Below are 25,785 nucleotides of genomic sequence, written 5' to 3' on the forward strand. Positions count from 1 at the left end.
ACTCTTTATGCTTTCCCCCACAGCACTTTCCATGATGCATAATTATATACTGACTCGATTAAAATTAACAAATAGTATTTGATGACAGTCCTTCCTCTGCCTGCCCCCTGCCCCAGAGTCTCCCCCGCTCCACGGGACGGGCGCCGCCCTGAGGTTAGCACAGCGCCTACGTCACGCTCCGCTCCACCTTCCTGCCTTCAGCACTGCACTTACGCCTAGTGAGCGCTCAAGAAATGTGCTTAATTAGCTAATAATTGAATGCACTGACTCATTCGATCTCCATAACAACCCTGTGAGGTAGGCATTTCATCAGACGTGGACACGCTGAGAGCCTGAGTAAGCGAGCGGCTCGCCCAAGGTACAGGGCAAGGGGAGGAGTCAGGTCCTGACCCCACGTCGGGTCCTAAATCCTGAGTCCGGATTTTTCCGCTCCTGAGCCTCGGCCCATTGGTGAAAGGGCAGGAAGGGGCGGCCTCTGAGCCAAGAGCAGCGTTTGCCGGAGTACCCGGGTGATCCACGTGGCCTAGAGAGAGCCGCAGCGCACCTACGGGACCCAGGTACGCCCCCTCGGCTCTCGGAGGGTGGAGAGTCACAACCTGCTGCATATGCATGAGGGGGCCATGGGCCCATGATTTGGGGGCTGCCCAAAGTACGCCTGATTAAAAATTCTTCGGGCTTGGGGACTTTAGAGCCCCCATAGTTCCTCAAACATACGTAGAGAGTCTTTAAAGGGTCATTCGGGGCGGATATTTGGGGGAGAGCGGGCGAGAGACTCCCCCAATTTAGGTCTCGTGATCAGGCGTCGGCTATAGACAGCCTAATCCCAGAAGGGGTCCTCGGCCGCTGGACTAGAAGACGAAGGGGGCGTCTCCCCTGCTTCCTGCAGCGTCCGTAGCGAGCCGAGGTGGAGGCGGGCTACGACCGCGAAGGCGACGGTGGCGGCGGTGCTATGGCATGGCTTGCAGGTACCGTGGCGTTGGCTTCCTTGGAGCGGGATGAGAGGCCCTCAGTGCGTCCGCGCCGCCATGTTGCCCCTTTGGGGTCACCTTAGGCGTCTCCGGGTCCCACACTGGGGTTTTCCTTCCGCGCACCCTCGGGCCACCTTTCCGGTGTCACATGATTGCCCTGTTTGGCCCCAGCCCGGGCCTTGGGGATCCCTTCCCGGCCGAGGGCGAGTCACGGGATTCCTGGGTTCTCGTTCTGGCCTCCAAGGTCAGCGCTCGCCTGTCCGCTCACGGGATGGGCAGGCGGCGCGGGGGCAGCGCGGGGCGGGGGGGGGAGGGGCGCGACCATCCCCTCTTCAGCCCTGGGGCCCATGGCACAGGGCCCAGCTTCTGAGAAGCCTGTCACTCTGTCGCCGCCGCTTCGGTTGCATTTTTTACATCAGAAGGGGCGTGGGGGAGAAGAGAAAAGGGTCCTCTGCCTCGCTCCCCCACTTCGGTGTCTGGGGTGACAGGTCGACTCTCTGCTTTGAGTCTGGGGTACTGCTTGCAACCTCTAACTTTACATCAAGTCTGGACGCCCGTTCCTTTTCCTTCGGTATATGTGGGGAGTGGCCCTCAAGGGCAGCTGAAGGAACGGAATGCCTGGCACACTTACAGCCTGGAAAGGAGAAAGGGGGATGGGGACAGCTGCTTTTCCCTTACCCCTTCCAAGCCTTCCTTAATTTCCTTCCAGGCTTCCGTGTCCCTTTGCAACGCTAAATGTTGGGACAGACTGGGGTCTGTCCTAGGAAAGAAATGGTCTTTCTTGTTTATAGGTTTGGATCGTGTTTTGTCCCTTTTAGGGAACTGGTGTGTTGGGGACAGCTTCTGTTTGCCCTGCCTGACATGGCCCATCCATCCCTTCAACCTTCTGGACTGCAACACCAAAGCCAGGACCAAAAAAAGTTCCAGCTTAAGTGCTAGTGCCAAATGTTAGATCTTGTTTGTTTTAAATAAGAGACTAATTAATGTCAAGCAAATCTGTTAAAAAGATTTAGAGCCCTGGTCGGTTTACAGTGAGTGACCAGATCAATTCCATATCTGAAATTGGTCTTGTTAGAATTGCTGCCAGAAACAGTTTAACCTTTTATGTGTAATATGTTGTTTCAAAGAGGAATCTGGAAGTCTGGGTTTGGTCATCTTTTTGTCGTTGTTCTCTTATATTTGAAACTTATGCATTCCATTCAAACCTGTCACTGCACGATGTACTGAGGACCATGTGTTGCCTGCCTCTCTGACTTCCTGTTCTGGGAATGCGCAGGAATCCGGATCCTGCTGGGGTATGGGCCCTATGGGAGGGAGGAGAGGAGGGTGAACAGGATCTTTCCCAGAAAAGATGGTTATGTCTCTGGGGCATATAGAGGACGAGGTCACTAGGGAAATAGAGACTGTTATTAATGTTTTATTTGTGTGTGTGCATGTGCTCCTGCACATTTAAATCTCGGGGGGTAAAACTAACGGCAAATTCAGACTCTCACTTTAGGTTGCTGGCTCCTGAGCAGATACAAGTTTGAAAATAGATGTCTGTCAAAGGGCTCACAGCAAACCGTCTCCCTCATCCAAACCACATGTAATAAACTGTTGCTGTTCCTCAGCTGAAGCTCAAGAAACTTATCCTCCCTGCCCCTTCCTTCAGTCACAATCCAAATACTCCACAGGTAGAGGTAACAGTGTCACATAGCACCCCTGAAAGTCATGGTACTTGAACTCCCCTGGGGCTTAACTTCAGTTGGTTAGTTTAAGAGACTAACATCCTTCTTGGGGCAATTTCACGTGTTGCTGCAGTTCCACAAAGCCATCCCAGTCCTCTCACAACTCATCTCTGTCCTTGGCTTTGTGCGCGCAAAGTCTTATGGGGGTGGTAGAGACAGTTTAGGAAAAGGAGAGGCCTATGGACATTTAGCCCTGTGGACTAAGGGCTTTGCAATAAAACTCCAGTCATTTTCAACTCCTCCCATTGCTCTCTATCAGAATAAAATGTTTAAATGGTATCACTGCTGGAAGAAAAATTATAAACAAGCTGTGTTTGGACCAGACTTCTAGGCCTCTCACTGGAATAGAAAGTGAACGCAGTCCTTCTGTCCTCTGTTGAGTTATGTTTGTTGCCAAAGCATGACAGTTTGGGAATGGGGGACAAAAGGAGGGAGTGGACGTTGCACACTCAAGCCCACCCATGTAGGTGTAGGCCACCAGGGCAACCTTTGCCTGGAAGTCTGTCATCTCACCGTGCTCTGAGCTCTGCTGATGTATGGATGGAGGAAGCTCCACAGATGGGCTTTGCCAAGAGCGTCTGGAAAGCTCTGGGGCTACCTCCTATGATGGCACAGGACACTAAGGGAGGCCTGCTGTGTCCAGAGCAGCCAGACCTTTCTATGCTGCTGCAGCCTGTCTCCCTGAACCCAGCTGCCTTAAAACTGGGCTCAGGTTAGAGCATCTGGGGTAGTGGGCACACCCCCTGAAAGCTCTGAGGGGAAGGGCAGCCTTCATTGAGAACACATGTTGAAATATGTTCATGGTTCTGGGGGTTTAGTGTGGAAAACCACAGAAACTCCATTCTTGAGGCTTGTCAAGAGATGGGCTTCTGAAGGGAGGTGTGGGTATTGCCTTCCTTTGAGGCAGGAGACGTGCCTTACCTTCAGGCTATGGTAGAAGCTGGAGCCACCCAGCCTAAGGAAGATGCTGTCTCAGATAGCACATTCCCATTCTAATCCTGTGAGTCCCGATTGCTGTTTTGATAGCAGAATGTTTCTAGTACGTTAGGGTTCACTGGGATCTTAGCAGCCCTTTTACATAGGGTAACTAAAGGTGAGGGTTAAAAAGTGACCTGGCCAAGCTCCCTGGACTGATTGATGGCAAAGCCAATATCAGAACTGAAGTCTACACCCTCCACCCCCTTAATTCTCTGATGCTGAAGTTATAGGTGCCTCTAGAGGTGCTGGTGGTTAGGCTGAGAAACACAAGGGGCTTGCTTAGAGGAAGGAAATATTATTAGGCTCAAGGGGGTGAGGTGCTTTGTGCTCCAGAGTGTTTCTGACAACTGTGACTAAGGGATTTGAGGAAGTGGCAGAAAGAGATTTATTGCCCTCCAGCTCCCTCCCTTGGTGTTAACCCAGGAACAGGTGTGGTTACAGGGACACATAAAGCCACAGACAAGACTGAATAGATAGCAGGGCCAATTGGTGAGGCAGTCAGCTCACCTCATGTAAACTGAGCCCTAACTCCCTGAGGAGTGGGAGAGCGGACAGAGTCTGGAGCTGAGCAACCAGACCACCCACCCACCCTGACATGATGGCAGGGGAGAGCCCAGGGCCAGGGACCTGGTAAGCACCCCATAGGATATGGAGGCTAATGATAGAAACAGAGAACGAAGTGAGCTGGAGAGAGGTTCCTGGGGGTGGGGGAGGATACCCAGCAGGATGCCCTTGTAGGGGTCCTGGTAGAGGTTATAGGGCCTAGAGGGATAAGCTGGGCAAGGGACGCACCACAGCACACTGCTTAACCCATACTCCTTGCCCAAACCAGTTCCCACCCTGCCCAGTATTCATTTCCTTGGGGCTCCTGGATAGAGACAGGGCTAAAGTCCTGATCACCCACCCCCACTTGGTCCCTAGTACCCCATTTTGAGGGCCATTCCCACCATTACCCTCATCCTATCTTTCCCAGTGATTACCTGCCAGGGCCCCTTATCCCTGGACCAGTGAAGGCACCCACCCCTTTGGGAGAATAAGGGTAGTAGTCCCTTATTCTGAGGCCACAAATGAAGAACTTTCCCTTTGGGGAGGGGGTATGGTCCTTTATCTCAGGACAGTGTTGGGATGAAACTGGCTATGTGAGAGTTCCAATTCCCGTTTTGTTGCCCCCCTCCCTCAAATATTGTGCCTCCTCCACAATGGGCACATCAGCTCAATCTTAGAAGTATGTGTCGCAGCCGCAATAGAAGTTACAAGAGACAACTTTTTGGTGTGCCTCCACCGCCCCGCAGGGTCCTGGGGCACTGCAAGATGGGGGAGGTACTGTTTTTTATTTTTTATAGAGGTGGTCCCTGTCCTCCAGGAGCTTACAATCTAGCTGGGGAAACACAACTAATGCACACTTACACAATCATTACAATTAGCGATTACCACAATATTCCACAATTGCGTGAGACCAGGGAAAAGATCAGTGAGGGGCTGGGGGCTCAGAGAAGGTGTTTTAGTAAAGTTGGGATTCTTTTACTGGTTGAATAGGTCCAAATTGGGTGACACATTTTTGGGGTGGGCTTGGGAGGCAGTGAGGGGGAAGGGGGAATTGAGGGAGCAAAGGCAGCAAGGCTGGAATGCATGTGCTGTAGGCCAGGGACAGTGAGAGGGCCCCACTCTGTTTCTTCACCCTCTTCCTCCCTCCCCCGCGCCCTCCAGTCCCGCCACACAGGCACGCAGTTGACTCCTTGTCTGCTGCTCAGAGATTCAGGGCTTCGGCTGGTGATGTTGGAATGTTCATTCTGCTGGCTGCTGTGGTTGTCTGGATCTCTGTGGTGGGGCCTGCTGGCATGGCCCTGGCTGTGGGGCTGGGATGTCCCTGTCCCGACTTGGTCCAGATCAGAATGCCTTATGCCCAAATCTCAGAGGTCTGCTCCCTCCATCCCCCCTCCTCCCTCTACCCCGCCCCACAGTGGGAGGGGTACAAAGGGAGTGGAAAGAGATCTGATATTGTCGTCATTGCGGTGCTGCTTCTCCGGAGGCCTGCCAGCCCCTCACTGACCTTGGCAAATGCTCCTCTGGCGAGAGAGCACAGGGGACCCCCTATTCCTGCGCGGCACTGGCTCCCATGCTGGGTGGGATGCACAGGAGCACCTGGTGACATGGCCGCCCAGGGCTGGGGGCTGGGGCCTCAGTTGGGGGCCCGGCGGCGATCTCCCAGCACCTGCCGCCCGGTCCTCGACACGGTGTACGCCAGCTTCTGCAGGGAGTACCTGAACACCTGTAGTGAGAGACCCAGGACCTGACCTTAGAGGCGGGCACCCGCAGCCAGTCTGCGGCGCTTCGGTACCCGCCCCACCCCTGCCCCGCCCGCCCGCCCGGCTAAGAGAAGCGGGCAGCGTCGCAGCTGAAGGCTGCATGGCAGCAAGCTGATTGGACCTAAAACTTAAGTATACCTCACTTCTTGCAATGGGCTGGGTCCCTGGAGAATTTCGAAAAGGGAATCCTACCCAGTAAATGCAGCATTCCAGGAACACCTTGAAGGAAATATGCGAGTCCTTTGGCAAAGGATTCCTTTAGCAGGGAACTATTCCTGCAAAGGGTGCTTTTAGGGTACATGATTTTATGGGCAAAGCGCTTGCTTCTGTTTTTTTGTTTATATTTTTGTTTGTGTGGGTTTTTTTTACACAAAGCGCTTTGCCTCTTTTTATTATTTTTTTTTTAATAAAATGAATTTGTTTTTTTAGGAAGTGCTTTTTTCTCTTTCATTTTCCTGCAAAGAACCTTTTTCTCTAATTGTTTTCCTCAAAGCGCTTTTATCCAATTCATTTTTTTTTGTGAGCTCCTTTGTCTAATTTTTTCCTGCAATGCGCTTTTTACCTAATGCAATTTTTCTGCCAAGTGCTTTTGTCTATTTTTCCTGCAATGCGCATTTTCTCGAATTCATTTTTTCCCCGCGAATTACATTTTTCCTGATTTGTTGTTGGTTGGTTTTTGTGAAGTGCTTTGTATTTGTTTGTTTTTGAGAAGTGCCTTTTTCTAACTTATTTTTCGTTCCAGCCCCGAAAACGCTATATTTTTTAAAAAAGAAAATTTCCCTGCAATGCGCAATTTTTTATGGCGGAAATTTTTTGCTATGCGAGTTGTAAAGTCTCTTTTCGCAAAACAGACGTGCCCCGCCTCCCTCCTAGGGTCGAGTCTGGGTGTAGCGGGTTTTTCTTACCACGTTGGTCTCTAAGAGCCTCGGCGTTCGTCGGCGGCTGGCGCCCGCCGCGCCCCAACTCTTTGTTCCCGGCCGGGCGCGGGCGCACTGAGAAGGGTCTGCGCTAGGAGGAGGGCGCAGGGAACGGGTGGGGGCGCGTGGTGCCGCCGCGGCACTCGTGCAGGCGGGGATCGCGGCAATCAGGGATCGCGGCAATCAGGATAGGATGGGTATGGGAGGCGGCAATTGCGAACGTGGGCTTGCCGGATCAGGGGACACGCATCGGGACCCCTCTCCCACTCCGAACCCCGGGCACACTTACCTGCAGCAGCACGCGGAAAATGTACCAGCCGATGATGAGCAGTTCAGCCGAGGCTGCCGCCACTGCCGCCATGGTTCAGAGAGTGGGTGGTTGAGAGCGAGTGCTGCCAAAGGCTGCGGGTTCGCCGAAGGCCGCTGGTCTCTCGGAGTCCGCTGTTCGGCGCACTGCCGCTGCCGCCGCGGCCGCGCCTTAAGTATCCGCCCTCCACCCAAATGCGCATGCGCGTTTGGGGGGGGGGTCCAAGAGAGGGGGTAGCCAGGGGCGCTCCTCATTCGTTAGGAGAGGAAAAAATAATCCATCTGCTCTTTCCACACCGACCCCCGCCTCCTGAGTTTCATCTTAGCCCCTTTCCAGAAGATTCCGCCGTGCCCGCTTTTGAATTTTAGTGTAAAACGAGGGGGCTGCAACTCTGAGTAGCACATAGCGCAAGGGTAGGGGGTGTTTGCCTCTTGGTGCCGACCTCATCTCTTCGAGCCCAATAACCAGTGCCATGCCAGAACCCACCTTGGGCACGGATGGAAACCTAATTTAGAGATGGATCATTTATCCCACGGAGCAAAAAAGGATGACCCTTCTAGGAGCCTTGGCTTCGCAGGTCCCTGCTCAGCACTCTTTTTCTGATTTTTCGATGTGTTGTAAGGCGGCATCCTCAGTTTCACGGGAGTCTCCGACCGTGTAACCTTTCGCTGATTCTTTGAGTCCCGCTTCTTACGTTGCTAGACCTACGGCAGTGGCGATTGTAGAAATCCTCCCAGGGCGCTAAAGTCTAGGCAGGAAAGCTGTAGTCACTGGGTGTCTACCCTGTGGGAGGGATACTGGAGGGACTGGTACCTTTGTATGTGCTGAAGAGATGGGATGAGCTCTCCCGTGAAGTCAGAATGTGCTCTGGGATAGTTTGCTGCTGGGCAGGTCATTTCAACCTCTGTCTTCTTCTGTTCTCCTTCCCCCAGGCCCTGGTAGGTCTTCCTCAGCCAACGAGGTTCTTTGTACCCCTTGCACTGGGCGGGTGGAGCAGGGTTTTGCTACCGCCACCAGAGGGTTGTGGCTGCCGCCGTTTCCAGGCTCAGCGGTCTGTGAGCGCGTCCCCGGCGCACTGGTGGCCTGCGCTGGAGAGCGCCACTCCCCAGCACGCTGCCTGGCACAAGGGCCAACTGGCATTTGCCCCTATGTGGACAGAAAATTAATTTTGATTAAAAGCTCACAGAAGTCAGGTTCTATATAGTGCCAGCAGTAGAGTGTAAGTGATCTAAGTGAGGTCAGTTTGGACGAAGTAGCATGGTGATAGTTTTTTTCTATATTCACTTTCGAAGAAGTTGGCTGATTTTGGCAAAATGACGCCAGGCTATTTGAAAAAGGCAAGCCATCTTAAAACAAAATATTTGATGGTGCTGCCGCTACTGCAGCTTCCGGAAGCTTTCGAGGATCCATTGCTTGCAGTCTCCGCAGGCAGCGCGCTGCTAACTGCTTTAACTCCCTACTGAGCACCTGCTGTGAGAGCGGACCCTGTGCTAATCCTGGAGGAGCACAGCACTGAGCCCATGGCCGTCCGATGGCAACCACAGGGCGGTATTGTGAGGTCTGGACCCCTTGAGGACGGGCCGCAGCCCCAGGAGGCGATACATGATCTCTGCTGGGTAGGGCCCAGGCAAAGCCAGTCCACTGTTCGGGACCTGCTGGAAGAGCCCTCTGGCGGAGCCCCCAAGAAGCCCAGGGGAGACACCCCAGGAGGCTTCTAGAAATGGTGATTTGGAGAGGAATAGACTTCCATGGGTGGGCAGGGAGGAAAGGGCATTCACATTTACTGTTGTTAACCATGATCCATTTTCCCAAATAAGTATACATTCTGTTCCTGTTTTTTTTTTGTTTGTTTGTTTTTTGTTTTTTGTCTGTCTCTGTTTTTTGTCTGTTTGTCTGTTGTGTTGACTTTTCTCTTCAGGATCCCTGCTGCCTTGGTGATCCCGGGCTGACAGCCAGAGAGCACAGCGGCTCAGCTCCTGGAGAGTGAGGGTTGAAGAAAGCGGAGGGCAGCCGCCCGCGCCCGCTGACTCCCATTAGGTCGGTTCCTGCAGCGGTGTTCAGCGGCCTTGGCGAAGGCCCTGCCTGGCAGAGATCATGTATTGCCTCCAGTGGCTGCTGCCCGTCCTCCTCATCCCCAAGCCTCTCAACCCCGCCCTGTGGTTCAGCCACTCCATGTTCATGGGCTTCTACCTGCTCAGCTTCCTCCTGGAGCGGAAGCCTTGCACAATTTGTGCCTTGGTTTTCCTGGCAGCCCTGTTCCTCATCTGCTATAGCTGCTGGGGAAACTGTTTCCTGTACCACTGCTCCGATTCCCCGCTTCCGGAATCGGCACATGACCCCAGCGTTGTGGGCACCTAACAGCCTGCCCATTTAGCTTTCCAAGGAAGCAGAAGACGGGAGGGGAGGCATTGACATAGGTCATAAAGCATTGGAGTTTCAAATCCCGCAGCCCGCGGGTGCCACATTCCTGACGGCGCCTTTTTGGCCTGTGATGTTTTATCCTTATAATGTGAATAATGGCACTGACCGGTGCTTTTATTGTAGAGTCCTATAGTCGTGGGTGGTCTTGTGGTTGTGTGTGTTCTGTCCCCATATTGGTCCCAGCTGGCAAGATGCCCCCCCCTTACCCCCCGCCTCATTCCTACGAGGAATCTGCACCCATCCTGGCCAACCACCCCAGCATGACCTGGGCAGGTAAAATGCCAAGTCTCGTCGTCACCTCTGTGACCCCCTCCTTGTCAGAGTCTCTTGCCTCCCAGAATATTCCCAAACCCTTAGCCTCCCTGCTGATTTCCCTTTAGTTCTCTTCGACCCCTTTCCTTTTTCGGGAGCATCTGTCCAAGACAGGGCTCATTTTTGCACTTATCTCGAATTTAAAGAGATTGCTGACGCCCGAGAGCCTCGCTTTTTCAGCCTCCTTTCCCTGGTCAGCAGGCTAGACAGAAACGTGTCTTGACTGTTTGTTCACAAAGCTCCAGTATTTTTTTCCACTTTTTTTAAGAAAGAAGTAACGGATACATGTTGCTCTTTCACCTGGGTGCCTGGGCTCAGGCCCAGCCTCACTCCTTTGCCCTTCTCCTGCCTTCCTCAGCTGTCCCACGGGGAGGGGTGGGGGTTGTCGGCCTCATTGTGTCTCCTGTGCATGCTCTGCAGGATTGCGGTGTAGCGTGTTCACGTAGATCTAGCAGTCCCCAGCCGAGTGAGTGCGAGAGTACTTGTGTGTTTCTCAACAGCCATGATCCCTTTGATAGGTGTTTGGATATTTTTTGGTGTGCCGTAAGTGTGTGTGTACGTGTACAAATACATGTGTATATTCCTTTTAAAGAAGCTTTATCAAACGTGTTCCGATTTTGAGGTTTAGCAATAGCTAGCTATAATAGGTGCCACTACAGTTTTTATTTAGCATGGGAATTACAGAGTGACCAGCACACTGGACTCCAAGGTGGTTCAGACAAGACAGAGGGAGCAGTGACCATCGTCCTCGTGCCAGGAGCTCCTTCAGTCCACATATAGACTGTACATTATGAAGACTACACAGGAAGACTTTGTGACTGTCACTTGCTTTTTTTCTGTTTCTGCGCTTCCGTACAAGTGTTGGCAGATGAGACTTTCTCCTGGCCCCTGCCCACTGGGGATCAGCATGGTTGTCCCTCCAGTCGAAACCATCCATCTTTCTCTTGCCTGAGCAGGGAGGGAGGTGGGCCAGGCAGAGGACAGAACTGGAGGCAGTCCATCTAGGAAATGGGACCTCAAGGCCACACTTGTGGAACATTTGGACTGCTATTCTGGAGCTTTTATTTCTGGTGTGTTCGTTGCACAGCTGTTTGAAATGTTTAATAAAGCTTTATAAACTTTACTTTGTGGTTTTATGTGGCTGCAGTCCATTTGGGTCGTGGTGTTGGATTTCTAAGTTGGTGGGGGGCAGAGGGTAGCATGGAGGGGCTGAGTCCTTGGCGCCAGAGTACCTTAGCCCGCAAATTTGATCTGCTCTCTGGAGAGCAGATGGTGGGTTTGGGGGAGGGGGAGCAGGGGGCAGGCCAGGCAGTGAACAAGAGGGAGTCTGAAAGTTTTCAGAGATGAGACATTTGCATTTCTCAGCTCCCATGGCTTCTCGCCTGAAACTGTTTCCCTCCATAGGAGATTTGAGTAACCGATCCCTTGACAAACAACTTAAGACAGCTGGAGCTGTAATCATCAAGGATTTTTATGGTGCTGCTTTTGAAGTAAAAATAAAGTGAAACCCCTTATGGCATCTGAAGTGGAAAAATAAATAAGGCTGGCCATCCAACCAGGGACTTAAGGCTTAAGGCAATGGCTAGAAGCGGGACTGTTGCAGTTCAGTGTCGTCGATGTGCATGTGCTCCCGTGGCTGTCACCTTTGAGATAAAGCAGGGTTGTTTGGCAGAACCCTGTGCTGGGTGTCTACCTCTCAATCTCTTCTAGAAAAACATAGCAGGTGCACTACCTGTCCAAGGCACAGAGCTGCTGTGAGGGTTTATTGAGATAAGAGTTGTGAAAGGTCTTTGGTAATTTCATAGCTTACCTGCTTTACCTAGATTTTTAATTTCTTGCTATAGTTTTGTGTAATTTTCTCCTGTGCTTTTAAAATCTCCCTATTGTCAGTTTTTCATTTTCTTCACTACTAGTATTGTTTATCAGTGCTTTCTCTTGATCAAAACTTGCCAAAGATTTATCCATTTTAAAGGTATTTTCAAACAACCAAACTTTTATTGATTATATCTGAGTATTTTTCTTGTCTGATTCTTCAGTGCTTTTATCTCTGAATTATACTCTTCTGGGTTTCTGGATATATTTCTTGGTTCAGCAAAGTCTTAAGCTGGGGAGTCACGCATGTGGGAAGGATGGTTTGTTCAGCAAACATTGAATCCCTATACTATGCTTGCTGGGGATTTCAGGGGCAAGACCTAGGCCTGACTCTACAGAACCACATGATTCTAGCCTAGTGGGAAGACTTAAGAAAATAGACAATTGCAAATTCCAAAAACAAAACAAACAAACAAGGCTTTTGTGGCCCCACTCTCCTGTGGAGGCACCTGGATGATAAATGAAGCCAAGATTATTGCTTACTTTGCTCTCCCTCAGAAACCAACTTTCTGTTGTAGGTCAAGCCTGCTTAAGAGTCACAAACAGGCCTCCCTCTGAAAGATTTCTGACCCTTTCCAGCAGGGAGCCTGCAGCCCACCACCTCCCAAGGTGATTGCCAAATCAGCATTCTTACCACCTTACCAAGGCAGCACCAGCAGTACCCTGTCCCCTCTTCCTGAAACACCTTTCAGGAAAGTGAAAAGTAGATGCTTCTGGAAAAGAGCAGGAGCACACTCTGCAATTCTGCTGGTCTCTGAGCTCCTAGTGTGACATGGTAACTGCAAGCCCCATGAGGCTTAGGTCTGGGCTTCTTTAGGAACTAGTCTGTCCTGCTCTGGGCCTAAGTTTCCTTATAGGTAAAATGTGGTCTTTGGAGCAAACACAATCTTTCTAGCACTAATACACAGGGCATCCTTTCTCTTAGGATCCTCCTGGATACATTTGAGGAAGGTGGCAGTGCTCTTGCAGGACAGCCTGCTTATGCTTTATGCTTTAGTCAGTGTACCATGTGAGCTCAGCTATGCCTCTTGTCAGGAAGCCTTCCTGGACTTCATCCCTCTCCCTGGAGATCCACTTGCCTAGGGCACTTTACTCAGCTCCCTGTTTAGTGCTAGTGTCAGCGCTGGGTAACTTCCTCTCCTATAGTGATTGGGCTCCTCCTGTCTCCCAAGGGGGCCTGAATTATTATTTAATAAGCAGGTCCTTGTCAGAATCCCATGCAGGAATAGGCCTTGGGGCCACACAGTGGACAGGGTGGACAGTCCATGCCACCAGGGAGTCAACCAGGCCAGTGGGAAAGGGGATGACAATGGCCAGATAATCCCACAGATATAGAGATAGAGATAGAGAGAGATAGAGATAGAGACAGAGATAGATATATACACACATACTGGATTGTAGCAGGTGCCATAAGAGGGGCCTGAGAGGGGATCTGATGTAGGCTGGGGAGGACTGCTGTTCAGACTGACATCTGAGGACAAGTGTAAATGTTTGAACAGTGAAATAAATGAGATGTTATTTCCCACCATTTGATCAGGCATTTCTGTGCTTATAGATAAAGTGACTGGGCCAAAAGTAAAATGAAAGACCACTTCTACTTGGCTACCCTGCAGTTGGAACCCCAAAATGCCTTTTGACTTAAAAATCAGTCTGTTTAAAGCTAGAGGACTGTGTTGGGACTTACAGAGGAGGTCTACGGCTGACGTGGCGGTGGCATACCCCAAAACTCAGTCCCAAGAACGCTTCAGTTTCTAGCTGACTGGAACCATCACAAACAAGGATCTGATGGGAATAAGGGGTGACCCAATCAGAACAACATTCAAGGTGGGACCTTGTCAATAGGGAACAGGATAGCATTTGAGCTGTGAAAGCAGCAGGACTGTCAAGAAGGTCATTGCCCTGGGGAGAAGTAGCACTAAGGTGTGATGGCAGGCAAGGTGGGGAAGGCAGGAGGACAGAGAAAGGTGATAGAAGGAAAACTGACTCCCGTTGAGCAGCTGCAGGAAGGGAGGCCAGAGAAGGATTGTCAGAACCCAGTGTGCTGACATCCAGGACAGAGCTCACAACTCACCCCCCACCCCACATCCCCTTTGTAATGGGTGAAAGAGTCACTGCTCTGGAAAGAGGAGAAAACTAAGATGTGCTCACCTCAGCAAATGATGGAAACTGATCCTGACCGTGAGGGGCTTACCAGTACTCTCCCTTCCCAGTGTCTTCCTGAAAGCCAGAGTTTGGTCTACCAGGCTTCTGACAGAGAATTCCATATCTTGAGAAAAACTTGATTATAGAGTGGGCTCAAGGTGAAGGTAGGAAGCTGGCTAAGCAGCAGCTAGAGGCTTCAGACTGAAGTCCTTGGTCTCCCTTTGGGCTATCAGGACTCAAAACAGTGGGATGCGGTGAACTTGGGGAACAGTTTAGGACTGATGAACCTTGAGAGGAGAGGCCTCTGGGATTCCCAGGCCCTATGCCTTTGTCTCTGTGTCTCTGCCCCCCTGAGTCTCAGTTTCCTCACTTGTAACACGGATATCATAGCATCCATCATAGCCTGACTCAAGGTGAAGTCTCCCCAATGTTATTTCCTATCTTCTGTGGCCCCCCACCATCGACCATTATTGATCTCAGGCCTGGATGTGATCTGATCAAGCTTTCCCTCTCATTCATTCATGTAAGGAGCATTGGCCAGGTCCTGTGCCAACTTCTGAGAACCTGATGCAGAATAAGACTAGGCCCTCCTTGAGGGGCTCAGCTCAGTGAGAGGGAGGGCAGCAGCAAGTCCTATAAGCCAGTGATTACAATGCCATGTTGTTCAGACTATAGTGGAGTTAGGGAGAGAAATCATTTGGGAACCCATATGTTAGCACCTCAGCGTGTATGTCTTTATTTTCTACAAGCCCCAAAACGACAACATCCTAAAAAGGGAAAGAAATACCAAGGCATAGCTCTTTCTTGAGAGGCCAAAATCCTGACTTTGTGTCCCTGCTTGGCCACCAGCTTGCTCACCATGGATTTCCCCCCTCTTAGAGAGAAATTGCTGCCTATCCCACCTTTTCCTCATGAAGAACCAGTGTAGGGATATGTTTGAGTGCTCTGTCAGATTATGGGTTGCACATGACCCTTCTCCAAAGACTAATCCTTTGAGTGGTTCTGCCTCTTACCTCTTTCTGGGCAGTTTGGCCATTTGTAGAAAGTCTGCACTTGGATATCTCACCACTTCTTCCAAAGCTAAACCCTCTGCCAATTCCCTGCACCCACACTGATAGTGGCAGCCCAGGGTAGGTAGGGGTGGAGGCGGGGAGCTGAGGCCCTGGGCCTGATCCTCACCCACTTCCCATGTGACCTTACTCTGATCTGCTCGCTCTTCTGTTTGCTCATCTATACTCCAAGGAGGGTGCTATACCAGGAAGTCTTTTAACATTTCCAAAGCTATCTTCAGTGAAACATCAGTGAACTTTACCCTTGTTATTTTAGTCTTAGAGATATTGCTTGAAAGAAAGTGTGTTAAAACAAGCGTTTAATCAAAGGATTTTTTGCGTTAAAGAATAAACTTTAAATCTCTTAGATGCAGAACTGTCAAGAATCTTAGCTTAGAGTCAAGGCAGACTTGGAAGGGTTTCTGAGGGAGGAAGACAGACAGCCCTTTAGTGGTTCCCTGTTGCCTGTGGTCCCAACTTCTTAGCTTGGCCATCAAGACCCTGCACAACCCTGAGGGTGGGGCTTGTCTTTGTCCCCCTGCCAGGTACAGTACCTTCCTGACCAGGTCTGGCAGCGAACCTGCTGGTGTCTGGCCAGGGGGCTAAATGGGTAGATGGCCCAATCAATCTAGACTCCCTAAGGAATTAGATGGCCCAGTCTTTCCTAGAAGTAATGGAATTGAGTTTGCCTCCCAAGTCTCCTCTTGGCAACTCTGAAGTGACAATATTTTCCAGCCTCCGGACTAATATTTTATATGCAAGTACCACAGACACTAATATCTTGCAAAGATATGTGAGAAGAACCTCATAAAAGCTCCACAGCCTGGTGTCCTCACTGGGTCTCAGTTTCCCCATTTGTAAAATGAGATGGTTGGACTAGATAATCCTTGAGATCCTTTCTAGCTCTAGCATCACTCTCAGATGCCCTGGTGCCTAGGGCAGTAATTGGGCAGGGGGCACGATGACCCCAGGACCTGGGTCCAGTCCATATCTTGGAGCATGGAGGAATCATGCTGATGGCTGCCGCATCCTTGGTGATGAATTTGACAGGAACTGGCTGAGAGCTTTTTCTTGCTGAAGGTGAAATGTCCTGGCAGAGTCTGTACAGGTAGGTTGATGCAGGTGAGGGGTGGGGTCGGGCTCTCCCTTTCTTATGATCCCTGAGTAATGTTTCCTTGCAGAGTCATAACCCTCCAGGATCAGTACCAACTAGATTCAGCCATTCGATATTTGCAAAGTAGGTGAACCATCTTCCCACACACTGTCCTGGCAGGGCTTCCAGAAAGGCTCTCTGCTGCCGGCTCTGCTCCCACCTCTCACATGCCTCCCTGTATTTCATTGTCTCTGTGCCTGAAAGCAGACCTTCTCAAAGCCTTCCAGTTCCCTGTCCAGGTGGCAGGTTCTCTGAGAAGGCTGCGGCCCTGATGCCATAAGCAGCCAGGAAGAGTTTAGCTGAGAGTCAGAGCTATGAGGGAAAGGCTTGTCCAAAATTGGGGCTCTATTGAAAGAAAAACAATAATTTATTTCCAACTTCACCTCAGAACATACTCCCAAATGCAAAAACTCTTTTAAAAGGTCAGTAAGGAGCTATCGGTTCATTAAAAACCAGGGAGGAAAGGAATCGGTTACTTAACAAGTATCTGAATGGGGTGGTGGGTGCCCTCTAAGCTAAAAAACAACAAAATGACATCAAGAAAGCAAAGGCAAACCAATTTGACTATGGCAAAACTAAATTTTTACAAAGTCAAACAGTATCACCAACAGAACCAAAAAGTGGACTGGGCAAACTATTTGCAGATCCATAATGTATAAAAGGACACACACAAAACCTTAACAGTAAAAATGCAACCTATAAGTATGTAATTCACCTAAATAGAGTATACAGAAGAGGAAATAGAATTGACTAAAAAAAATTTGAAAAAATAATCAATTTTATTAACTGAAAATCAACAATGAAAAACCTGCCCTGGCCAGTGTAGCTCAGTGGTTAAAGCGTTGGCCCTGCACCAGAGGGTCGCAGGTTTGATTCCTGGCCCCCGTCAGGGCTCATGCGGGAGGCAACCAATCAATGTGTCTCTCTCACATCAGTGTTTCTCTCTCTCTCCCACTCTCTCTAAAAATCAATGGAAAAAATATCCTTGGGTGAGCATTAACCAAAAAAAAAAAAAAAAAAAAGGAAAAACAATAAGGAAATAGAAGTTTTTACCAACAAATTAGGAAAAAAAGTTTAAGAATAGCCAGTGTTTATGAGGATACAGTGGAACGGGCACTATTGTTCAGTCAGGCATGGCGTTAGGTGTTAAAATATGAAGATAAATAAGATGTGGTATCTGCTCTTGGGCATTTAGTCAAAGAGGTAAGAAAGACACAAACATACTAAAATGATATGTCGTAGGAAGATGGGCAGAGATAGGCTTGGGACATGGGCAGGGCATGCCCATGGAATGGGTGGTGCAAGTGTGAAGCTTCATGGGAGCATTCAGGGGCATTTCTAGAAGAGGTGCCTGGATGAGTAGTTTTCAGGTCTAGGGCAGAGACAGAAGTGAGAAGCATCCTGGGTGCACTCACAGACCCTTCAGGCTTGCCAGAGATGAAAAAAGAGGCGGGGGCGAAGAAGGCGGGGCCAGGTCACAGCATCAAGTCTGTCTAATTGAAGAGTTTGGTCTTTTTCCTTTTGACAACAGGGAGCCACTGAAGCATTTTGAGTAGGCGAGTGCTGTGGTAAGATTTCTGTTTTTGTGACTATTCTGGTTGCTTGAAGACGTTTGGAGATTCAAAGGCCAATGAGGAAATGATTGCCTTGGTCCAGGTAGAGAAAGCAACACCTGAATTAGGGTGGAGGCCAAGAGGATGGCGAAAAGGTAAAATTAGGAGAACCTGCTGACCAAGGATCCTTCTCTGACACTATCTTGGGTGACTGGGTGGATGGGAGAGTACCCAGGAGAAAGAATAGGCTTGGGGGTGGGATGGCTGGAGGAAGATTGTTAAGCTTCATTTTGGACAAGTTGAGTAAAAGGTGGGCATCCAGGTGAGGGTAGGCAGAAGGTTTGAATCCAGCAGGAAGTTTGAACAAAAGATTTAGGTTGTGATTAATGGCAATTATAGCCATGGGCTTTGGTGAAGTGGCCCTAAGAGAATGTAGCAGCTGAAAAGAGAAAGGGGGTCTGGACAGAGAATCCCTTCTCCTATTTACAGGGTGGGTAGAGAGAAAGAAAAGCTCTCAGAAAGCTCTCAGGAAGTCAAAGATGGAACAAGCACTTGGAGCCTGTGTTGACATGGAAACCCGGGGATGTGGTGTGTTTCCAGGAAAGAATAATAGGCAGACAAAAGAGAAATCCAGTTAGATAAGGACTGAGGGCCACTGGATGGAGCAACTGGGGGGCCTAGATCCTCACTGCGGCGTAAGGTGGGCAGAGGAAAATGAAGGGGGAAGGAAAACCAGGCACCATGACCACCTGTCCCGGGGAGTTTGGGATACTGGGAAGAAGTTGCTAGAGTTATGATTTGGGTCAGGGAGGATTTCTGAGCTGGGCTGAGAGGAAAGAAGGACAGACATGATAGAAGAGAGGGTGAAAGGGCTGTCACCTAAAGTCTTCCTGTCTGCATAAATCAGAGGCAAGATCAAAGGACAAGAGTGGTAAGGAGGGAAAATGTTCCTTGGTGACCTTGACTAGAGCTGCTGTCAAGTTGGAAAGTATATATGGCAGTTTAGAGCTCACAAAGTAAGTGTGGGCATCTCCCAAGCGGCATAGATGGAGTACTAAGGATGAGCTTAAAGGAGAAGGTGCAGAGTTCTTGGAGTAGGGCCAGACATGGAGCTGTGACTGACATTTTAGGGATGGATGCAGGAAGACGGTCCTGCTGAGGATACTGAGCAGGAGTGGCCAGAGGAGAAGACCAAAACTGTGGGTGACCTAGAAGCCCAGGGAAGAAAGAATTTACAGAGATTAGGGTGGCCACAGGTAGGCCAGATGCACAGGGTTGGGGAGATGAGGGCATCTCCTGGATCTGGTCTTTGGGAATCTTTGCCACAGCAACTTTGAGGGAGAGGGCAGAAGCCCACCTGAGTGGGGGATGATCTGGCTAAGAAAGCAGAAGGGAAAAGGGGGAACTTTAGAGAGAACAGTGGGGTCAGGGAAGGTGCTTTTTCTTACGCACTGACATTTGGAGGGAGGAGGGTTGTGTAAGCCTGAGTCTGAAGAGCAAGAGCAGGTAATGGAAGGGGCCCTAGAGCTCTGGAATTAAGTGCAGAGGTGAAGGGATTATTTGTATTGGTAGAAATGGATAAAATTGATTTATGTACATTTTACCAAGTCGCCTGATCTCCATGTTCTTCTGGAGGCTTTTTCTCTGCCCTCTGGATACTTCACTACAGCCCTAATTAGCCGTAGTTTTATCCTGCCTGTGTCTGGGGCCATGTCTTATTCATTCTTTGTACCTTTCTGCACTCAGCAACAGTCAGCGAGCTAGGTAGAGGCAGAATAATTACTATCTGCTTGAAATCAAATGTCTGAAATAGAGGTTCAGGATTTTTTTACCACAGAGATTTTGTGACAATTCCCAGGGAATCAATGAACAAGAGGAGAGAAAAGTCAAGGTTGAGGCTGTCTGGATATAAGGCTGTCTGGATCTCAGGAAATATATTCTGTACTCTAGTGTGGACATAGCTCTTTATAATTTATATGGTGGGGTTATGACCATTGCCTCATCTCATCATCCCTAGTGGTCCACCATTAGCCCCATTTCCCAGGTGAGGAAGCTGAGGCCCAGAGAGACAGGTTAGAGGGAGAGAATGATGGACAATGAAGTAGGTGAGGACTGAAGCAGTCTTAAAAGCTACATTCAGGGTCTCGAATAATTCTATTTCTTTCATATTTGAACAGAAGTCAAAGTCAAGAGAGAGCCTTGGTCTAACTGGCTGAGCTCGGGCCTCATGCCACCCTAAGAAGACCTGAATGATGAGAGGCAGGACCTGGAGGAAGAGCCTCTATGGCTTCTGTGTGAGAGAGTAGCTCAGGTCCCACCAGAGCCACATAAAATAGGGAACAGGAAATTTCTCTAAATGTAACAAGAGTCACTAGGGAAGAATAAGGGACACTAGAAAGCCCAACCCCCCAGACATTCATTATAAGAACTAGCCCAGAGAGAGTAAGAGGTCTGAACCAGACCCTTGGAGGTGGAGAGAAATAGGTCAGAAACTTGTAGTAGATAAAAACCAGAAATAATTGGTGTATGATTAGCCATTAGAATGTGAGAGAGGGTAAAGACAAGGGTGACTTGGATGGGTCTTGGATGGGTGGCAGGGTGAATGGTGGGAAGGCCCCTGGGATGGCATAGGGAGCCAGTTAGAGGGGCAGGACAGTGGACTAAGATACAGCCAGGCGGAGCCCAGCAGGCGCTTAGATCCAGATCTGGGACTCAGGAAGAGATTTCACCAGAAGTACCAGCCCAGGGCCATGCCCACTGAAAGAGTAATGGGAACCCTAAGAATGGGTGAGATTACCAGAGAGAGAATGGGACAGGGTCCCGGGCAGAATCCTGAGTTACAGTGACGTTTGAGGAACCAGTCAAGGTGTGGACAGGCAACAAAGGAGGAAGAGAAGCACGGGCCTGAAAGATGCGACAAACAACTAGGAGAGCGGGTTGCCATGGCAACCAAGGTAGTGAAGCGTTTGAGGGAGAAAGTAATCAACACTGCCGAATGCAGCGAGAATTCCAATAATATAAAGACAGAATTTTCTTCTTTGGATTTGATGGTTAGTAAGCTTTTGATGACCTTAATAAGAGCATTTTGGGGGAATGATGGGGCATAGGCTGGAATAATGTTGAGATGTGAGGGGGAGGTGAGTCCATTACTAAGAGTCCTTTGAAGAGTCTGGAAAGAAGACTTCGAGATGTGAAGGATGGGGCGGGAGGTAAAGCATAGGAAAGACATGAGCCAGTTTATAGGCAGACATCAACTCCCAAATGTGATAAGCATTCTTTAGTGACCAAAGCTGATTCATTCCACATTTTCTAATTTAGCACCTATTGTGTGCCTAACAGTCTGGATACTTGGGTGAATGAATTAAAGTAGACAGAATCCCTGTTCTCATGGAGCTTGTATGGGGTAGGGGAGAAACACATGCATCAGATCATCTCACAAATGTACAATTTCCAACATTGATAGGCACTCTGAAGGAAAGGTAGTGAGTGCTGCAGGGTGTACAACACGGGGACCTGCCCTAGGCTGACTCTAGGAGGCTTCCCTGAGAAGGTGACACTTGAATCAGGTTGTTAAGAAGGGGAAGGAATTAATGGGACAGAGCAAATTGGGGAAAAGCATTCTGGGCAAACAGAACAGCCTGTGCAAAGGGGGTGAGGTGAGACCAGAGAGGCAGGCAGTGCTGACTGTGCAGAGCTTTGGAGGCCAGGGCCGAGCTCCTGAGTACATCCTGAGATATACACAAGGGAAGCTGGGTTGAGACCTGCCCTGGTATGTCACTATAACCTGAGACTGCCTGTTCTATGGAGAAATCATTAAAGCAGCACGGGTAGACATGGGGACCAGTTAAGAAGCTTTTGTTGTCATGGTGGCCAGAATCTGGACACAATCAACATATTCTGGCCAGTCTTGGTGCTGGGTGAAATGAAGAGGGTCAGGGAGAGGAGGAGGTATTCAGGATGACCCCTGAGTTTCTGGCTTGCCTTACTGGTGAGGTGGCAGTGCCGCCCTCAGAATTGGGGCGCCTTAGAAAGGGACTGTGTCTAGGAGGCAGCCCCCAAGTCTGTTGGTAGACAGCTGAGAGTCATCCAGATGGAGGTGGGGCGGAAGTGGCTGAATGCATAGATGTGGAGTACAGAGTGAAAAGTTGCAGAGACCGTTTCGGAGCTCCTGAGGAATCCTGGGTGGAAATGTGAACTGAAGTGACGTCAGGTTTCCGGAGCATTCTGGGCTGTGAGGACTGCTGAGGAAGAAGCAGCCAGAACCTAGCCCAGGAAGCACCAACATTTGAGGACTATAAAAGGAAAGAAGAATCTTCCTAGGGTACTAAAAAGGAAGAGCCAGAGTGGTCTTCCAGCAGAAAGCCGGAGCGGTCAGCAGAGGGTATGTGCAGAGAGGTCAGGACAAGGGCTCATCCGTGAGCCCCTCCAGTGTACAACTGCACAGTCAGCACGGTGCCCCTGGAATTCGGCAGCCCGGCGACAGTGTTGTTTGGCACCCCCAGAGCCCATGAAAGGCCTCTGGGGACCTTTACCAGAGGCTGCATGGGGGAGGCATTGACTAAGGAGAATGAGGAGGGAGGCGCCAAGCCTAGGGCTTTTTATTTTCACTTTCTTATCCTCACCCAAGGGCATGTTTATTGATTTTATTTATTTATTATTTTTATATCCTCACCTGAGGATATGTTTTTATTGATCTGTAGAGAGAGGAGTGAGAGAGAGAGCAACATCAATGTGAGAGAAACATGGACCCGTTGACTCCCATCCGCACCCCGAGCAGGGATCTGACCCACCGCCGGGGCCTACGCCTGACCGGAAAGCCAACCTGCAGCCTTTTGCTTTATGGGACAACGCTCCTGGCCAGCACTAGGACTTTTGAATTTAAATTTTAGCCTTAAAGGAGAGAACAGTGCTGGTATATGAGTATTCTGAGGGAATGAGCCTGAATGATGAAGCGATTAAGGGTGGAGACAATTATTGAAATGAGCTCCCAAAGGACTGGGATCAAGTATTGAGGTGGATAAATTAGTTTGGGGCAGTAATGTGCATTTGACTAGAAGGGGCAAAATTATTTACCTTTTAAAGAGTAACTTGATCTCCATGTTCTTTTGGGAGCTTTTCTTTGACCTGTGTACTCACTGCCATGCTAATTAACACCAGTTTTCTCCTGCCTCATGGCTGGAATCGTGTCTTACTATTTTTTGTGTTTCTCAGCACCTAGCAACAGGCAGTAAGCTCTTTGGGCGAAATCGGTATTTTCTGCCCTGGAATAAAATATCTGAAGTCAACATTCAACCTTTTGACCAAAAAGAATGTATGACAATTCTTCAAAAGTTACAGTGCAGGAAAGAAGAAAGAATTGGGACAATAGGTCCTGGGTGGCAGGGACTTGGGTGGGTAGGTGGAGAAAAAGCAGAGTCAGCTCCCCTCATCCTTGTAAGCTCTGCCATTTCTGCATTGTTTACATCCCCCATCTCATGTGAACCCACATTCCCCCCACAAGACAGAAATTGCCCCATTTCCTAGAGAAGGAAATGAAAACCAGAGAAGGAAGTACGGAAACCAGAGAAGGAAGTGTCTCACTGACATACAGCACAAGTGTCAGGAGCTGGGTTCAGCCCTCGGTCCACCCAGTATCGCGGTCCTTCTTCCCAGGACCAGGGTGAGCTTGAGATGAGAGGAAGAGGGGTCTGCCAGGTCCAGGTGAAGATATTCCACTGGCACCTGCAGGAGGCCGGAGGTACAGACCAACTGGAGACCTACCAGGTATTAAAGCATCCTATCAAACTACAGTGATGGAATCTGCAGGACTGGCATTAGAGCATGTCACACTCTTGTTAAGAAGCCTCCCCACCATAAGGATGATACAGATATTATTTATTTGCATCTAAAATTCCTAGATTTTAATAAAATGCTTACGTTCTTAACCCATCTGAAATGTATTTTCATGTATGGTGTGACAGATCTAAATTGATCGTTTTCCAAATGTATAACCAGTAAGCTCTATTTATTGTCCCCACCCCATCTTTTCTCCCAGTTCCCTGTGTCTAGACTCTATTCAGATCTGTCCATCTATTTGTCTACTTCTAGGCCAATGCCAGATTTTAATGAGCAAAGCTTTATCTTGCTACCTGATATGGTAAGTACCTCTCTCTTCTTGGATCTTTATTCTGTTTTACAGTTACCTGGGTCAATATTATACACTTACTTTTTCACATGCATTTTAGAATCAGTTTGTCAGAATTCCATGAAAAAAAAAAATCCTGTTGGACTTTTGAGTGGGATTGCATTGAAGGGAGAAATAACATCTTTAGGATATTGGTTCTTCCCATCTGTAAACATGGCCTTTTAATCAGTCTTATTTGTTTGGTTTGGTGTTTAATGACTTTTAATAAAGGCTGGTCACTTTTGTCATAAAGGTTTTTCACATTTCTTAATAGATTTATGCCTGAGTACCTTATCAGTTTTGTTGCTTTTGTGAGTGGAAAAAGGTTTTTTTCTTCTTTTTGTTTTCCAAATTTTAATCAATTTATTAATCATGATCCTTTCTTCACAGACACACTCAGAATAAAGGTACTTTGTTCCTGGGTACACAGATGAGAACACAGTACACATGTAAAGTAGAGCTAATTGGCTGAAAATGAATTAGAACTTTTGAATTAAATTTTAATTATACAAGTAAGACATGAATATATTTTCTTTTAAATAAAATTACAGCGTTACAAATAAAGAGGTTTCTGCTGACCTCCCTCACCTCCTCCTCAGGCCCCTTCCCCCATTCAGAGGTAGTTGTTCTTAAGCTTTTGCTGTTTACCCAAAATGTTTTTCTGTGCCCAGTGAAATACATTTTATTCTTTTTGTGTGTGTGTTTGTTTGCACAGACATGGTGTGTACACGCTGGGGGTGTTGCTCTCAGCTTAGTGCGCCTACGGGACCCCGGTATAGCCTGCCGCTGGCGACGGGCGCCAGAGCTGATTATGCCACATTTGACTTCCTTGCTTCCTGCTGATTGACTATTAAATGTTTCCACAAGACAAAGCCCTGAGAGCTTCCGTGGATATTGCCCATTTGCATATGGTCAAGTCTTTCACTGAGAGATCCTTAGAAAAGGAACTGACGGATCATAGGGTATACACATCTTAAATTCTAATAGACTGCTGAAATGCTCTCCAAAGTGCCCGCCTAATGGAATCTCCTGCCAGTATGTGTGAGCGTGTCCATTTACCCAGGCCATCTCCAAGTTCCACACTTCTAACCAGTCTGATGAGTGAAAAATAGTATCTTGCTTTTAGTTTGCATTTTGCTGAATTTACCTGTGAGGCTGAAATCTTCATATGTTTACTATCCATTTATATTTACTACTCTAGATTGCTTGTCCATACCCTTTGCCTTTTTTTTAAGTTTTTTTGGGTCTTTTTGCTATTGATTTTTAGGAGTTCTTCATGCATTTTGAATACTAATACCTTGTTCTGTACATTACAAATGTTTTCCTACATTGTGATTCTTGTCATTTAATTATATCTTTTGTCTTAGAGAAATTTTACATTTTAATACACATTTATCAGTCTTACTTTTATGCCTTTTTTACAGTCTTATTTAAGAAAGCCTTCCCTATATCAAGGTCAAAAACATTTACTGTATTTTCTTCTCTAAAATATATAGTTTACATATATGTATATATTTAAGCCTTTATACTATATACAAAAAATAAACTCCATACACATGAATCTTAGAATTTAACTTTAATCCCTCCCCACCCCACAAAAGATAGGTAATTGTTCCAGTACCATTTATGGAATAGTATGTTATTTCTCCACTGATTTAAAATTGCTACCTTTGCCTCACACTAAATGCCAATACGGGTCTATGTCAGAGCTCTTTCTGGTCCACTAAGCTATTTGTCTACTCCCAAGCTTGATTATATGCTTTGCTAACAGGCAAGAAAAATCCCACCCTCTCTGTTGTTTTTGCAGAATTGCCTTGGTCATCCTTGCATGTTTGTCCCAGTACATAAATTTTAAAATCAGCCTGTCAAGTTCCAGAAAAATTTCCACTAGGATTTTAATTGGGATTACATTGAGTT

At 48.5% G+C, this 25,785-nt stretch overlaps 2 protein-coding genes across 7 annotated transcripts; one reads left to right on the forward strand and one right to left on the reverse strand.

Moving 5' to 3' along the window:
• The first annotated feature begins 311 nt into the window (after positions 1 to 311).
• On the forward strand, positions 312 to 11,059 carry BLCAP (BLCAP apoptosis inducing factor). Of its 2 annotated transcripts, XM_081148617.1 has the most exons (3): positions 312 to 557; positions 787 to 965; positions 9,122 to 11,059. In XM_081148617.1, the coding sequence occupies exon 3, from the start codon at positions 9,298 to 9,300 to the stop codon at positions 9,559 to 9,561; it is 264 nt and encodes an 87-aa protein (XP_081004743.1). In that variant the 5' UTR covers positions 312 to 557; positions 787 to 965; positions 9,122 to 9,297; the 3' UTR covers positions 9,562 to 11,059. The 2 variants fall into 2 exon arrangements, with proteins under 2 accessions (XP_081004743.1, XP_081004744.1); XM_081148618.1 differs by lacking the exons at positions 312 to 557; positions 787 to 965 and adding an exon at positions 3,888 to 4,303.
• Positions 4,935 to 8,180, reverse strand: NNAT (neuronatin). Of its 5 annotated transcripts, XM_081148612.1 has the most exons (4): positions 7,186 to 7,472; positions 6,885 to 6,987; positions 6,118 to 6,198; positions 4,935 to 5,942 (listed from the first exon to the last, which is right to left on the reverse strand). In XM_081148612.1, exons 1-4 carry the CDS (start codon positions 7,455 to 7,457, stop codon positions 5,853 to 5,855), a joined length of 546 nt encoding a protein of 181 aa, XP_081004738.1. In that variant the 5' UTR covers positions 7,458 to 7,472; the 3' UTR covers positions 4,935 to 5,852. The 5 variants fall into 5 exon arrangements, with proteins under 5 accessions (XP_081004738.1, XP_081004742.1, XP_081004740.1 ...); XM_081148616.1 differs by lacking the exon at positions 6,885 to 6,987 and having other exon boundaries at positions 6,123 to 6,198; positions 7,186 to 7,346; XM_081148614.1 differs by lacking the exon at positions 6,885 to 6,987 and having other exon boundaries at positions 7,186 to 7,346.
• Positions 11,060 to 25,785: the final 14,726 nt, after the last annotated feature.

The sequence above is a fragment of the Miniopterus schreibersii genome (genome assembly GCF_964146895.1).
Source record: "Miniopterus schreibersii genome assembly, chromosome: 10".
Lineage (NCBI taxonomy): Eukaryota > Metazoa > Chordata > Mammalia > Chiroptera > Miniopteridae > Miniopterus > Miniopterus schreibersii.